General features: G+C 48.1%; 1 protein-coding gene across 2 annotated transcripts in view; it reads right to left on the bottom strand.

Annotated features, from left to right (window-relative positions):
* LMF1 (lipase maturation factor 1) overlaps window positions 1-13,763 on the bottom strand; it is a 181,030-nt gene extending 167,267 nt beyond the window's left edge. The window contains exons 1-2 of one of the 2 annotated variants that reach the window (XM_065644838.1): window positions 13,544-13,763; window positions 2,813-3,122 (exon numbers count right to left, since the gene is read on the bottom strand). In XM_065644838.1, coding sequence (XP_065500910.1) covers window positions 2,813-3,122; window positions 13,544-13,763 — 530 coding nt within the window. Of the gene's footprint in view, window positions 1-2,812; window positions 3,123-13,543 lie in introns of those variants that run through there. The other variant, XM_065644836.1, reaches the window with a different exon arrangement.
* Between the last annotated feature and the right edge of the window lie 376 nt (window positions 13,764-14,139).

Here is a 14,139-nt window from a genome sequence, read left to right on the forward strand (position 1 = left end):
CCCAGCTGTCCCCAGGCTCCCAGCAGATCCCCCAGCTCACAGGTGGAGGTCGGCAGCACCGGGGCAGGCAGGGAACGTGTCCTGCCCTTCAAAGGAGACGGTTTGCTCTTCTAAAGCTTCCTTAGTCTGAGCCCAAGCCAGCTGGACAGCAGTTGAAAGACTCGCTCCTTCAGCAGTGCCCGGTATCTGGAGACTCCAGCCCAAAACAAATAGAAACATTTAAAATTAAAATAGAAAAAGGAAAAGCGATAAAAGGAATAAATTGTTCCTCGCTGGCCTGAAGAAGAGAGCTCTATTCCTCTTTATCACGCCGTATCTTCCTTGAACTGGCTTTCCAGGCAACTACGGCAAAGGATGTGTCGGATCAGGTCAGCCCGCAGGTCCCCACGCCTGCCAGCCCCAGAGGAACACTGAGAAAAAACGTACATTAACTACAAAACAACGTGGCCGCAGGAGGAATTTCTTCGTCATTTCAGACACCTCTTTGCTGAGCCATCTCGTACCTCTCATCGGGAATGCCCCACAACCTTGTCCTTTCCCCCTCTACAAGAAGTCACTGTGGTCTTCAGTAGATGCTTTGGAGAATGATCAGAACTTATCAAAACCTCTCGATCTGCCCAAATTTGAGAGTAAGACAAAGTTAACTGATCACCTAACGCCACCTACGAACCAGTGTGAAAAGGGAGTTTTCAAGCCAGTCTCAGTTTTAAGGCCGATGCTGCCACCCACAATCGGTCCCAGAATTCCTGAGATTTCAGGTGCTCTCAGCTCATCCCTTGTGCCACCACAATTCCCTGGAGGACGGGGAGAAATTAGTTAATCCCCGCTTTGCTCTCTCCCCATGTTTACCTGCACTGTGAGCGCCCAGCGTCCCCTTCTCCGGGGAACGGAACGTCACACTGCGTGCACAATAATAATATGGTTTTGACCACCTAGTGACCCATTTCAGAGGATCTAATGAAAAAATGGAACCACAGTTGAATGAACTGTACTGCTGGGTTGCTTTGATTCTTTTCCCCCGCCCTTTTACAAGAACCACCTAATTTCCTGTTTCATATATTTGATGCCACAACTAAGAAGAGATGAAGTTGAAGCAACATTTCCTATGCCCCCTCTTCTTTCTTACCCCTTCCCCAGAAGAACCCAAGCCAACCCCTTGGTGTGTTATTGCTGGATACAAGAGACACATGCCCATGCCGGAGTAAATTTTAAACTCCAAATCTGAAGTAGCAAAGGAGAAAAAACACACCACAGCCTTATCTCAAATATAAAGAGCCATTCCTTTCGACCACAGCATCCACAAAAGGCCAAGTCTTGCATTCCGGCTGCCCAGATCGTTTTCTTCGGAGCTGCACAGAGACTCAACGCTTGGCCGTGAGGTTCCACCCCCTTGGGAAGAAGGGTCTGGACATGGGCTGCTGGGCAGGGGTGGTTTGGAGCAGCAGCAGAAAAAGGCTCCTCTCTCTATCCCCTGCCCTTCACCTCTCCCTTAAAGGCTTGAAAGATGACAAAACAGCCACGCAGAGCTCAACGGGCACAACTGGATGTCTCTGGGGAAAACCTCGAGAGTTCTGCAGGACTGTCACCTCAGAAGCCACTGCAGGTCCAGCTTCCTACTACAAAACCTTTGCAGCTTTAATAATGATGAACTTGGGGAGGGATATTGTTAGATGTTTCCCCCCCCGCCACAAAACCAGAAAGAAATCAAGGAACATGTCCAGATTTATGCTGCTACGAAGACACAGGCTCCTGTATCTCTGGAACTGAGAGCACGATGATGCCTGAATTCCTGCCCTGTAACATAAAACATCCAAAAAACAGACAAGCGATTTTTGGAATAACTTGGAAACGGGCAACAGAAAACTATCCACCAAGTTATTTTTCATATTTTGTGGCTTTCTTTCACAGTCTTAAGTTCACGCTGAGTTAAGAGCTCAGAGAATAGAGCTTTTCAGAAAACTGAAGCTGTTATCCTTCACCCACTTACATACCATCTGGAGTAGGATAGGAATGAATGGGACAGGACGAGACACAGGGCTGCCCAGGCATGTGCAAATCCTTAACATTAAATTCACTGAGCTCTTCTATACAGAAGGTGTCCTGTAATGTGTTGCAGAGCCAGAACACCTCACTGACACAGCTGTGTCCTGTTCCCAGCTTGGGCACCCCTTCATGGCAGGACTTTTCACCTCCCCAAAGTTATCACCTCTGACACAGACACAAAGGCGCTTGAAGAGGTCAGCTAACAAAATGTGGTTTCCTAAGGGCTCTCAGCTAATGAAATGAGTTTTCCTAAGGACTCATCCTGTTAACAAATGTAATTGGTGCCTTGACAATGCCGAGGACCACCTAAAGCCTTTCGTTTTGCACCACAGCCTTTCCCTGCAGCAAGGAAATGCACGGACACTCACTATTCCTCCTTTACTTTTTTCCCACAGGTTTTATATCCTTACCCTGAGTGTTTCAGCTCTCTTCTGGACAGAACTGAAAATTGAGAAACCATCTCAAAGGTAATTATTAGGGGAATGCCACGAGGGAGAGTATTCCACAGCAGGGGCAATGCACAGCATGGTACATTATGCAGCCCATTTGCCTCTCACAGAGGACAACAGAAATCAGGACAGATATTCCGAGTAAAAGAAAGCACAGGGGGATGCCCATAACTCATTTCTGCCAAATACTTTGCTTATCTGACATTCCTACCTTGCTCCTTACTAGATTACCAACCTCAAATGGTAACAGAAAAGTCAATGTGTACAACAAACAGCAAGAGATTACAGAGAGAAACCAAGCAGAGAGATTGTTAACCTACCAGATCTGTCCAACGTTGACCAAGGAGAGGTAGAGAACCCACAGGACAGCCATGAGGACCATGTTTGCACACCCAGTGATCACCACGAAGGCTGAAGTTGCCAGGCCGAGCAGGGAGATGCAGTCCAAGAGGCTGTCCATGTCTGACCAGTCCAGAAACCAGATGATTGTTGGCGCGTAGCTCAGAGCATCCAGGTTTATCTTCCCTTTGAAATACTTCTTGACATTCTGCAGGTACAGTTTACACGGGAGCAGCCCCTTCTCTCCTATTAGCTGCTTGTTTTGATGATACGCCACAAGGAAGGCCACAACTAGAGGAGAAAAAACAAACAGTATTAGAAGTCATCCAGGCTGAAATACATATTTTGAGTCCAGTTACAGAAGTATATTCATGCCTCGGGAAGGAATTTATTCACATGTATGTTAACGGAGATGAGGACATCACAGTAACTATTAACCACGATGCGGAAGGCAGAGGAATTCTAGAGATACCGGCTCTGCCTTCACACCAGGAAACGGCACAGAGCCTGTTCAGAGATAATTTTCTCCTCAGCAGCAAGGGACACACCACTTGCTTCAGGCAAACCCAACCAGGCACTTCTGGGAAACAGTCCCTGTAACCGAGCGACCTGACCTAACGTAGGAAGAGGCGGCTGAGCCTGGCTCTGTTAGACTCTGCCTGACCCCAGGTTAGTCACATATGCCATTCATCTCCTGATGCAGATGAGGAAGAGAGCTTAATTGCACTGCAGAGTACAAGTGAAAGTAATGCATTAATTTCCAGACATTCAGACAGAATTTCCTTCCTATGAAAAAGCGTCAGGCAAGTTCACGCGCAGACACGGGGAGCTGGAGCAGCCAGAATCGCGCACACAACCCCCTCCGGCTTTGCAGCAGAGACACAGCTGCACTTCATGAGCCCTCATATTTTAGTTTCACAAAATACTTTGTAGTGTAAATAGACAACAGCTCCAGCGTGGATTTTGGTGGTGATGGACAAATAACCCACGGCAGACTGATGGCAGATTGTGTCTGCGAGGTTATGCTCTGATTTCAGAGGACAACATATCTTCATTTTTATATAACACTATCTGTGCATCTATCAAGTATTGAAATTTTTCCTTATATGTAAACACTATTTCAAAATACTGATAATGAGACAGTTTAAACTCGTACACACCATCCAATAGCCACCTAAAGGACACTTTAATCCTTCTAGCAGTGTATTGGTTACGGGTTATATATTGCAATTGCAAAAGGCAGTAGTTATGCTATGGGTTGACCTTCTGGATCCTCTCACATCCTGGTAGGCTGGAAATACAAAAATCTTAATATTTTCCTGTCCTCTAAATTGCTACTTTTTACATGTTACTACAGCTCTCTCATTTATAGTGTCTACGCTCCTGCACTGGACAATCTTAGAACAGCCAGATGCTTTTTTTAACAGCACATAAGCAATTTAATTACAGATCATAGACCTAGAATTTGATGTCCTACAGAGAAAGTTGGTCAGTTTCTAGGGATTATCTCATATTTTAGGAATCTCCTCCAGTCACCAATCTGCAGTTCTTAACTGCAGTAATCTCCATTTCTCAGAAAAAATTATGAAAGCCAACATTTCCTGATTAGGCTCCACACATTTAGCTCCCAGCAGCTCACTTACCCGTCTTCAAACGTTATCCACACACCAGCCACGTCACACATGTTCTTGCAAAAAGGCTCATCTGCCTCCCCCAACCCTCCTTAGTGATCAAATCCCTTTCCTTCCTTATCTGCATCCTGCCATTCTGCACACAAGAATTCTGGTGTTCATCTGGTTGGCGTCTCACTGGGAACGCTGGTGGAAAGTCTTTCTGAAACTATATCCTCAGTCCAGGCCTGCATTCCCATTTTTTTTGAGTTTGAATAGCAACCCAAAGTCTGCAGCCCCAGGGAATAAGAAATAAATGTCCCGTATTCCCCAGACACGCGCAAAGGTCTCCAGTGGGTTCCAGTTAAGCCACTTCATGCTTACTGTGTCTCTTTGCACGTGTCATGTATTTTGTTCTCACTTGAAAAACCAGGAAAACTCACAACCCAACGCGTACCTGAGGTCACGGGAGGGTTCCCATTGATTTCAACAGGTCCTGGATCACAGCACTAACTCAATAAAGTTGGGGGTTTAATTGGTTGCGTCTCTTTCTGTCCATCTTTTATACACAGTGAAAGACTTTCCAAACTAATAAAAGACACGTCAAGTATTTTACTCAGTTATGGACAGAGAGAGACAAGAAAAAAAAAATTGATCGTAACACTAATGGATCGGTTTTGGACGGCAAATTAAGTGGTTTATATTTTAGAGTATTCATATTTTAATGACACTGTCTGGCACAACTGTGTAATCAGAAAGCCTGGCACGTGAAACCACAGAAACATAATGCTTCTGAGCCTCAGACAACTTAACATCTTCATTTTTGGTTTAAAAAAAAAAAATAAAGACCAACTCTGCCTTAAAACTGCATGGCTTGATTCCCCTTGATTATCACTGCAATTTACTGCACAGTTTTCCAAAAGTGCTAATCAAATTCACCTCTAAATGCTACAGAAACTGCTGCCCCAACCCATAAGTGCTAAGCAGTATTTTTTCTAAAAAAAAAAAAAAATATCTAAATTAGACCCCTGCACAGTATGCAAGATAAACAAGGAAAGGGTAAATTAGGAAAAACAAACTATAGCAATTGCAGAAAAGTACACATTGTATGTACAAAATACTGTACAGCCTTTTTTAAGTCTGAAAGCAGCAAAGGCTGCGTGCACCGAACATCTAGAGATCACCCAGCTTGGGCTCCAAACTGGTTTTCTCCCAGAACACCCGTTTCTCACAAGACGCTGCGCTGCTGACACTCCGCACGTTACCATTTCACGACTAAATCCCATCGGCAATGAAGGGCTCAACCCAAACCAAATCCTCGTGGTTCCACCTACGTTTTGGTCCATCAGGGCCCGTGTCCAGCAAATGCAGCATCTCCTGACGGCGCTGCTCCATCCCGATCCAGCTCCCTCTCCTGGGCGCTCCCTGAGCTGACCCACCACCTCCTTCTGTGTTCTCTCTCATCTCCAGCATTTTTTGGAGCACCTTGGAAGGGCACATCCCTTTGGCTTCTCAAACCCCGCCACCAAATCTCCCAGATCTACTCTCCCAAGGCAGCAGCTAAGCCTTCACTGGACATACACAGTCCAAAATAAAAACAGAGTCTGCAAAGGATTTCAGCAACGCAGGAGATGCACAGATCCAGGGGGGAAAAAAAAAAAAAAGGAAGTTATTTATCAGCTTGTCATTGCTGCTTCTCCCTGAAGTCCTCGAGAAACAGTATCCTGAAATTGAATATAACAGACCCTGCTACTTTCTCCAGGAACCTTCTCTTAGATCTTGACTTAGTCAGGGATGGAAAAAGTCCCTTTTGCCCCCAAAGGCTGTGCTTTTCTTCCTCTTCCTTAACACCTGTTCTGAAACCTTTCTCCCTCTGGCCTCTTATTTAGGGATTTTCCACTCTCCATCTTCCCACTACCCTCCAGGTAAATGTGGTCAAACGAGTTTGGTTCCACCTTGGGCACTGGCTGGCACGTTCCCTGCACAGCCAGGCAGGGGGGCAAGGTTCATCATTTCTGTTCTTCATCCTGTAGCTCCTTCCCGACAAGAGGGCAGCAGAGCAGCCCTGCTACGTGAACCAGGATTCACCAGTTAGTACGTCAGCCGATGCTGGGAGAAGCCACCCACAAAGCACACGGGGCTCAACCACCCCACGGGCTCCAAGGCAGGGATGGAGGCTGCTCGAGCAACAGCACTGCATCCTCCTCAGCCTCTCCAAACCCTCCGTCAAGCTGCGCTCCTGGCATGTTCTGATGTCCGGCAGCAAAGAGAGAAGAGTCTTACCCAAAGGGAATGGCAAAAGGGAGCCCGAGCGGGCAGCCGGCAGCTGCTGAGCATGGCTGGCAGCATCTCATTCACCAACACAGCCGCAAGACTCTGCATCTCACCCAGGAGAAGATGCTTTCCTCCTGAGCAAATCTGACTCCTGGATTTGCAAACTTCGGGCAATGCATTCAGCAGTGCCTCCTGTCAGTTCAGGGGTTGTTTTTTTTTCTCCTGCAAAACCAGTGCAAGCACCTGCATCCCCGGGCAGCGGACAGCTCGCCTCCCCCAGCACCCCAGCTGCCTCCAGCTCCAGCACGTTCCGCACTGAGGAATTCCCCCAGGATGGAGCAAGCTGACGCAGGGACTGATCCAGGGTCACCCCCTCCTTCCAGCATCTCTAGCAGGCCAGACCCCCTCAGAGTAACTCTCACGTTCTGGTATCAACTTGCAAAAACAAGAGCATAACTGAGAAGGGCACTTTTTCAGAGTTCAGGATGCAGAAGCCAATGTTTTCCCACAGGTTTTTTTTCCCCAACATCATGGATGGGAATGATGTGGGGCCATGGCCAGGCTCCTAACCCAGGGCCATCCCCTGCAGACTCCCAGCACAGCTCTGCACATCTCCAAGTCTCCAAATCCAGCATAAAACCCCATCACCCCTCTGACTGCTCACTGCCAGGACTTTCTACCAATACCTCCTGGGTTTGGGAATCTTTAGCCCGTGCTGGTCTCCTCTGATCCACCTGAAGCACTTTGCCATCCTTCTTCCAAATATTTGCTCCTTTGCAGATTGAAAAACCCCTCAGCCTCAGGGACTCCCACTCCGGAGCAGACGGAGCCTTGACAGCTCCCACGGGAGCACACTCCTCTACCTGCCGCGAGCTCATCTTCACAGAAGTAATACATGTAAATTGTCATCAACTGCTAATAGACCTTCGCTACTTATTCTCACCTCAGAAGGTGCTTGACTGTACTTTTCCATTAACTCCCTCCTTCTACCCTTCTCTTTCCACCCAAACTGAACACATTCCTTGTTCAAACCCACATGCTACCAATAAACACAACCCAAGCACGCAAAACGAGAGTCACCCCTTTGAAATGATGTGGGCTATCCATATTGCCCTGTCACCTCAGTTCCTTTCCTCCGGTCCAGGCTCAGCCTGTCATGGTAGGAGAATGAGAGAATCCCATTCTTCATGCTCTGCAAAGATTTAAAGATGTGAAACCCAAAACTTTCCGGTCATATGGCTTTCTCTCTCCCCCCATAAAAAGAAGTCTTAACTTTTACTTAAAGCCCAAACCACAAGAAGAAATGAACCAAAGGCACAGAGTTTTGCATGAAAACCAAACTACATTTTGCACACACATACACAAATCTGCCTGGAGCCATATATCAAGTGCACCTTTGACCCAGCAAGGCATTCAAAAAGGGCCCTTTGCTGGATGCTGGCAAGCTGAGGTTGAACTACCATAAAGAAAAAGGGGGAGAATATGCACAGTCTTCTCACTACTATCAGAGAAATTAATCAAACAAGTTTTCAACTGATAAATTCCCCTGCAAAGTTTTGCAACACAGAAGCAACAACACTTGAGTATTGAGCAAAGAGCCAGAGGGAAACCAAGCAGCCTCTTTTAATCCTGCAGCCCTACAGCCACAAACACACAACAAAGTAGTCTGCTCTTAACACTTTTTTCCCTTTATTGCCATCCACAGCAAAGCTGAAGACTTTGGAGTGGTTGCTTTGGAGGCGTTTTTAAGTGCTTATCTGCTCGTTTTCTCTTTGTTTGAAATAATGTGGAAGTAAATAGAAAAGCTTGGGCTGTGGCACTGCTAAAAAGCTTCCCTGTAGGACCCAGGTTGTGCAAAACACCAACACCAGCCCAACCTGCAGCAGGAGGATGCCCCAAAAAGATCCCCCTGCTCCAGATCAGTCCAGGCAAACAGCAGACTGGGAGACAGATTCTCTCCTCAGTTATCATTATCATTTCCCTTAAACCTATCACTACTTGCCGCAGATTTACCTTCCCACAGTGAGGGTGCTTTCTTCAGGACCAAATGCGCTTCTTTCTCTTCCGTGCAGAGTTAAACGGGGACACGGAGCTCGCTAAGATGACACGGTGCTAACACGCCACCTTTGCTGTGCGGACTTGCTAACAAGCAAATAAAACCTTTCAGGGGAGAAAAAGCGTTCAAAGACGCACTATAATCCTGAGCGGGCAAACTGAAAGCTGCTGGGAGCTTTTTAATATAACTGAGGGAAGAGACGGGGAGATGTCAGAGAGAGGAGGACACGGGGGAGAGCAGGAACCTACAGGAAGCCAAACTCCCCCCAAGAAGGCTTTAGATTTCAGAATTAGGAAGAAGTAGCATGAAACTCCCAAAGCTGTAGATCTGGGGAAAGAAAATACTACTGTTAAACAATACATAAGGAGAAGGAAGATAAGCTGGATTTAAATAATAGCTTTTATTTCAAAGCACTCTACAGAACCTGGCTGAAATTGGGAAGGGTTGTATCTAATTACTTAAACTTCTACATCTGGAATCTGATGATAGTAATCATCCAAAAAGGGCACTTAGCAATGATTTAGAAGGAAGGTGAAAGGAGCAAATCATGCACGTCTGTTGTCAAGAGCTTTGGGACCAGCTATTTACCTGTAACAGCACTTCCAACAAGACCTCAAAGACTTTCTGCATTGACAAAATGTCTAATCCCTGCCATAAAGAAGAAACACACAGTGCAAGACCAGGATGGAAAACCTTCCAATCTCGAAATGGGATTTCTCCAAGCCTCCCTGTCCCATGAATTCCTGTATTAGAGATTGCAATTAGTCACCAAGGGACAGGCTACAATGGCCAAAGCCCACGAGACAAGTCTCTTCAGTCAGCACACCAGTGCTATATAAAAATGCTTCTAAAGAAACACAGAGAGGGGTTTGGGCAGCAGAGCACAGGGTAAGACCCACAAAAATCAGTCTCTTCCCCAGTGTTCAGGGCTGGATTCTGTGTTACTTCACACTCTCCTCCTCTGGAAGTGTTTTACCACTTGGTCTGCCCACATTTGGCGAAGTGGGGAAAGAGGTCCCAGACCTGAAAGTCAGTTTTAAGAATCTAAGTGTCACCTAATTTACAAGCACACAGTACTAGCTACTATTAAAAACAGGATTGTGCAGACAGGCATTTCATCTCCCTTAGTGCTCAGCTGGGAGGATCCCGCTGGCACAGCCCAAGTGCCAAGACCAAACCTCCCCCAACTTCCAGCTTGGATCCCTTTCCCCTTCCTTCCCATTCCTGCAAGCAGCAGGTGGCTTTGGTCGCTGACCTCCAGGAGTCATCAGATTCTTTCCCACCTTCCCATCTCCAACTTGCCTTTTAGACAAGAGCTGCTTTGCCAGGGACTTTCCAGGCTCTGGCTGCTTCTGGAAACCCCCTTCAAAAAAAAAAAAATAACATAAGAGGAGAGCTGTTATAACCAAAGGGGATGAGGGAGAAGGGAGGGCACATAGGACACTTCACACCTGCCTTGCTCTGCCTGTCCTTCTACAGGAGAAGATCCAAAGGGGAAGCATCTCCCCAGTTTGCATCGTGCAATAAAACAGCCTCTCGAGAGGTGGAGGGCAGGAAAGAGGTGACAGCCCCCCCTCCATCATGCTTAGTGATTCTGCCCGTCATCTCAACATCCCTCCAGTCACACCCCAAATCACATTTCCACCCCAGCCAGAGGCACCTTTGCTCTCCCACCCAGGAGGAGGAACAAGCTTTCAGGTCCCACAGCTGCACTAACAGGCAGAAGCTGCAATCATCAGGGGTGACAACTTTTCCTGATACTTCAGCACAAGCTGCCCCCAAAGGACTTGTTGCTTAACACAGCAGGAATGAAAGGGTTATGTTTAAAAGGGTGAAATGAAAGAAGGGGGAAAAACATCCCTCGACTGAGGAATGTCAAACTGTCACAACCGCATCAACCGTTTCCTCAGCAAGTCTGAGAGTCGGCATGTGGAGAATCGCCACGTCTGGGAAAAAAAAATAACCTGTCAGAGTAAATGGTTCCATCTTCAGAAAGGAGCTTGGAAGAGGTGCTTGGCACAGAGGCTTTAAGTTGTTTTCTGCTCTTTCTAAACCCAGGCTCTCAGAAGAGATCAACAGGCAACCCACCTTCCCTCAAGAGCATCCCACCCCAGCAGCCGTGTCATGGTTCTGCAGCCTTTGACAGAGGAATCCACCTCTTCACAATCTCTCCATCTCAGGTACACCAATTAGTTTCCACCCCACGAACATTTCAGTGTTAGGCTGTGCAGCATCTCCCCACGCTGGGATCAGAGCTGGAGTCCCAACACCACTGCAAAAGTGACAGCCCGAGTCAGAATTCAACCTCAAATCTGGTGAGCTTTCTGGCTTCAGGTTGTTTGGCTGTTACTCAACAAAAAACAAGCAGCAGAAATCACTGTCACCTGACTGCAATCAAGCAGAAGTTGCATAACGAGGAGGTAAACTTTTCCTCTCTTGCACCTCTTCCATCACAAAGGACAGAACCATCCTTCCCTGCTCCTCAAACCTCTCCTCTGACGCTACCTCCATCCAAAAGGTTTCCTCGCTTTAGATCGTGGAAGCATTTTGTGGTCTTCTCCCCGCTTCTGCTACTCCCAGGCGTTCCCACTCCACTCTCCTCTTCGGAGAAGTGCCCAATCCAGTTGTTCTCCCTCTGTTTACTGCCATCCCGTGTTCACTCACCACATCTGAGCTTCATCCCCTGGCTCGTGCAGCCTCACTCTCCCTTCTCCCTGCAGCCCACAGGTCTCAATCATTTCCACCCTGTAACTCACCTGTCCCTGATTGGGATAATTGCTCCTCACCTCCAGCTGCTCTCATTGTCTCAAATCACGTCTCCCCCTCACCAGAAAGTCCCATGTGTTTGACTCACTCTTCACCCTCCTCCTCATCACCCCCTTCCCAACTCCCACCCTTCCAACCACCACCTGCTCCCTTCCCATCAAACATACCACCACCCTACAGGACAGCATTTCGTCCCAGATGTGGCATATTTATAACCCCAAATCCACAATCAGAAAGCAGCAGCCTCCACTGAACACGCAGCAGAGAACACTAATCAGTTTTTCATAAGGAAACTGCAAACCAAGCTACGGGAAACTCAGCAGTCTGGATTTACACACGGGGGAATATCAGAATCGCTTTCATTTTGACTGAAAGAGTCATAACCCCGCATTTCACCGAGAGCTGAAACCAAACTAGAAACAGAGCACGTGTCAAACCCATACAAAACTACAACTTCTGCATGGTTTTGATGCAAAATAATCTAAGCAGGCTGCCAGCCTACAAATCCTAACGATTTTGTGGACAAATCTGGGGCAAGTTTAGAATTTGTAACATGGTGTGTTACATGTCAGTTTAGGTTTCACTGTGAATATTTTTTAAGTGGAACACCAGTGGGCTCCGAGCATGGCTCTCAGTACTCCCTGCCAAAACAAGAGCCAAACGAGGCTGAAAACTGATTTCACTGTTAATCATTTTAAGGTCAAGTTAATTCTAGGTCCCTACCAGTGCTATTGGCACCCAAGGATGTCACATCTCTCCAGTCCTACATAGAATGTCCTGAGTTGGAAGGGACCCACAAGGATCATCAAATCCAACTCCTGTCCCTGCATAGGGCAACCCCAAAATTCACACCATGTGTCTGAGGATGTCGTCCAGTCTCTTCCTGCATAAGACGCTGGGAGACCTGCTTCTGCATTAGACAAAGAGCTCCTCTCTTGCACAGTTCACTCACGACATCTACCTTGAAGAAAAAGGATGACCGGCTCCAACCAGCTTTGCTGACAGATACCAGCAAACCCTCCTTTCAGCTTGGGAGACCCAACGTCACCCAACACCATCCCAGCTGCCAACTGCAGGGTCCCTGTCCCACCAGCAAAGCAGGAGTTGAAAACAAGAGGCTTTTCCCACTGCACACCTCACACATCGCCTCAAGCTTTGTGTATGCAAACACGTATCCCCAACATGCAAAATTAAGCAGTATTTTTGGTAAAAGGCTGGCAGGGCTCTTCAGTGCAATTGCTGCATCCCTGCCAGGACGGGTTCTGGACCCAGGAGCTGGGGTCCGCCGAGTAGATAAGATGGTCGCGGGTGTCCCTGACGCCGCAACGGGACCTCACGTGGTGACACCAGCAGGGACCCCATGGGAGGGCTCAGCCCCCGCAGGGCAGGGTCCCACCGAGGCTGTGCAGCGGGGAAGGCCACCAGGGTTGGGGCAACCCCGGGACTTCACGGGGCAACCAGCCCAGCTGCCCCAGCGATGCCGTTAAATCGGCAAAGTAACCGACTCTTAAACGCACGTTTTTGGGCTTTAAAAGTAGCATTTCTTAATTGGGGCCAGAGCAGGGATGTCCCTCCACAGGTCCGCCACCAACCAGTTGGTCACACATGGCTTATACCGATAGAAAAATTACATATTCATTACAGCTCCTGACAACCATTAACATATTTCGCGCCTATTGTAACACAAGCTGTTTAAGCAACACTAAGTAACATTCACATGTTTCTCAGTTGCTTCTCAGTTACCTGTTCTAAAAGAATATGTTGTAAACCTATGTCAATTTTAAGAATGGGGTATGATTACTAAGCACAAAGATTCTCCGGCTACAAGGTCTGCTTATACAAAATTCTACGCTTACAAGGTCGGTTAACTTTTAAAGGTTGCTACCTTAATATTCTCCTAAACCACGAGTTCTGTAATTCCTTAAAACACAGCCTAATAATTAGAAATATAGGTATCTCCAGCAGCCCGGGGCTCCGCCGGGCCGGGCTCCCCCCCGCAGACTCACAGTAAAGCAGCGCTATGGATCGCAGCAGCACGATGCGGGTCAGCCAGAAAGTGCCCGGCAGCAGCAGCGGCGGCGGCTGCAGCCCGACCCCGCTGCCCGCCGGCCCCGCCACAACCCGCTGCGGGGCTCCGGGGCCTCCGGGGCCGCCGCCGCCCGCTGCCGCCCGCCGCTGCCGCAGCGCCGCGCTGGGCGCCGCCATGTCGGGGCCCGCAGCGAGCATGCGTGCGGGGCGGCCCGCCCCCGCCGGGGCGGCCGGGCGGCGCTGCGGACGGCTGGCCCAGGTGGCCCCCTCAGGCAGCCATGTTGGTAGAGCGGGGGCCGGGCTGGGCTTTCCGTGGAAAAATGGCGTTTATATACCCCGGCCTCAGGGAGCGACCTTGAAAAACGGCGAGAAAGTGCAAAGTTTGGTTTTTGGTTTTTTTTTTTAATAAATAAACCCGGAAAGAAAGTCGAAAGAGTCGACTCCAAAACCCCTAATCCACCTGCTGCACAAAGAGGCCACAGCCCGCCCCAGCCCACCCCAACATGTCTGTGCTCACAGAATCACAGAATCACAGAATGTTAGGGATTGGAAGAGACCTCAAAAGATCATCTAG

This window comes from Caloenas nicobarica, chromosome 14, assembly GCF_036013445.1.
Source record: "Caloenas nicobarica isolate bCalNic1 chromosome 14, bCalNic1.hap1, whole genome shotgun sequence".
Classification (NCBI taxonomy): Eukaryota; Metazoa; Chordata; class Aves; order Columbiformes; family Columbidae; genus Caloenas; species Caloenas nicobarica.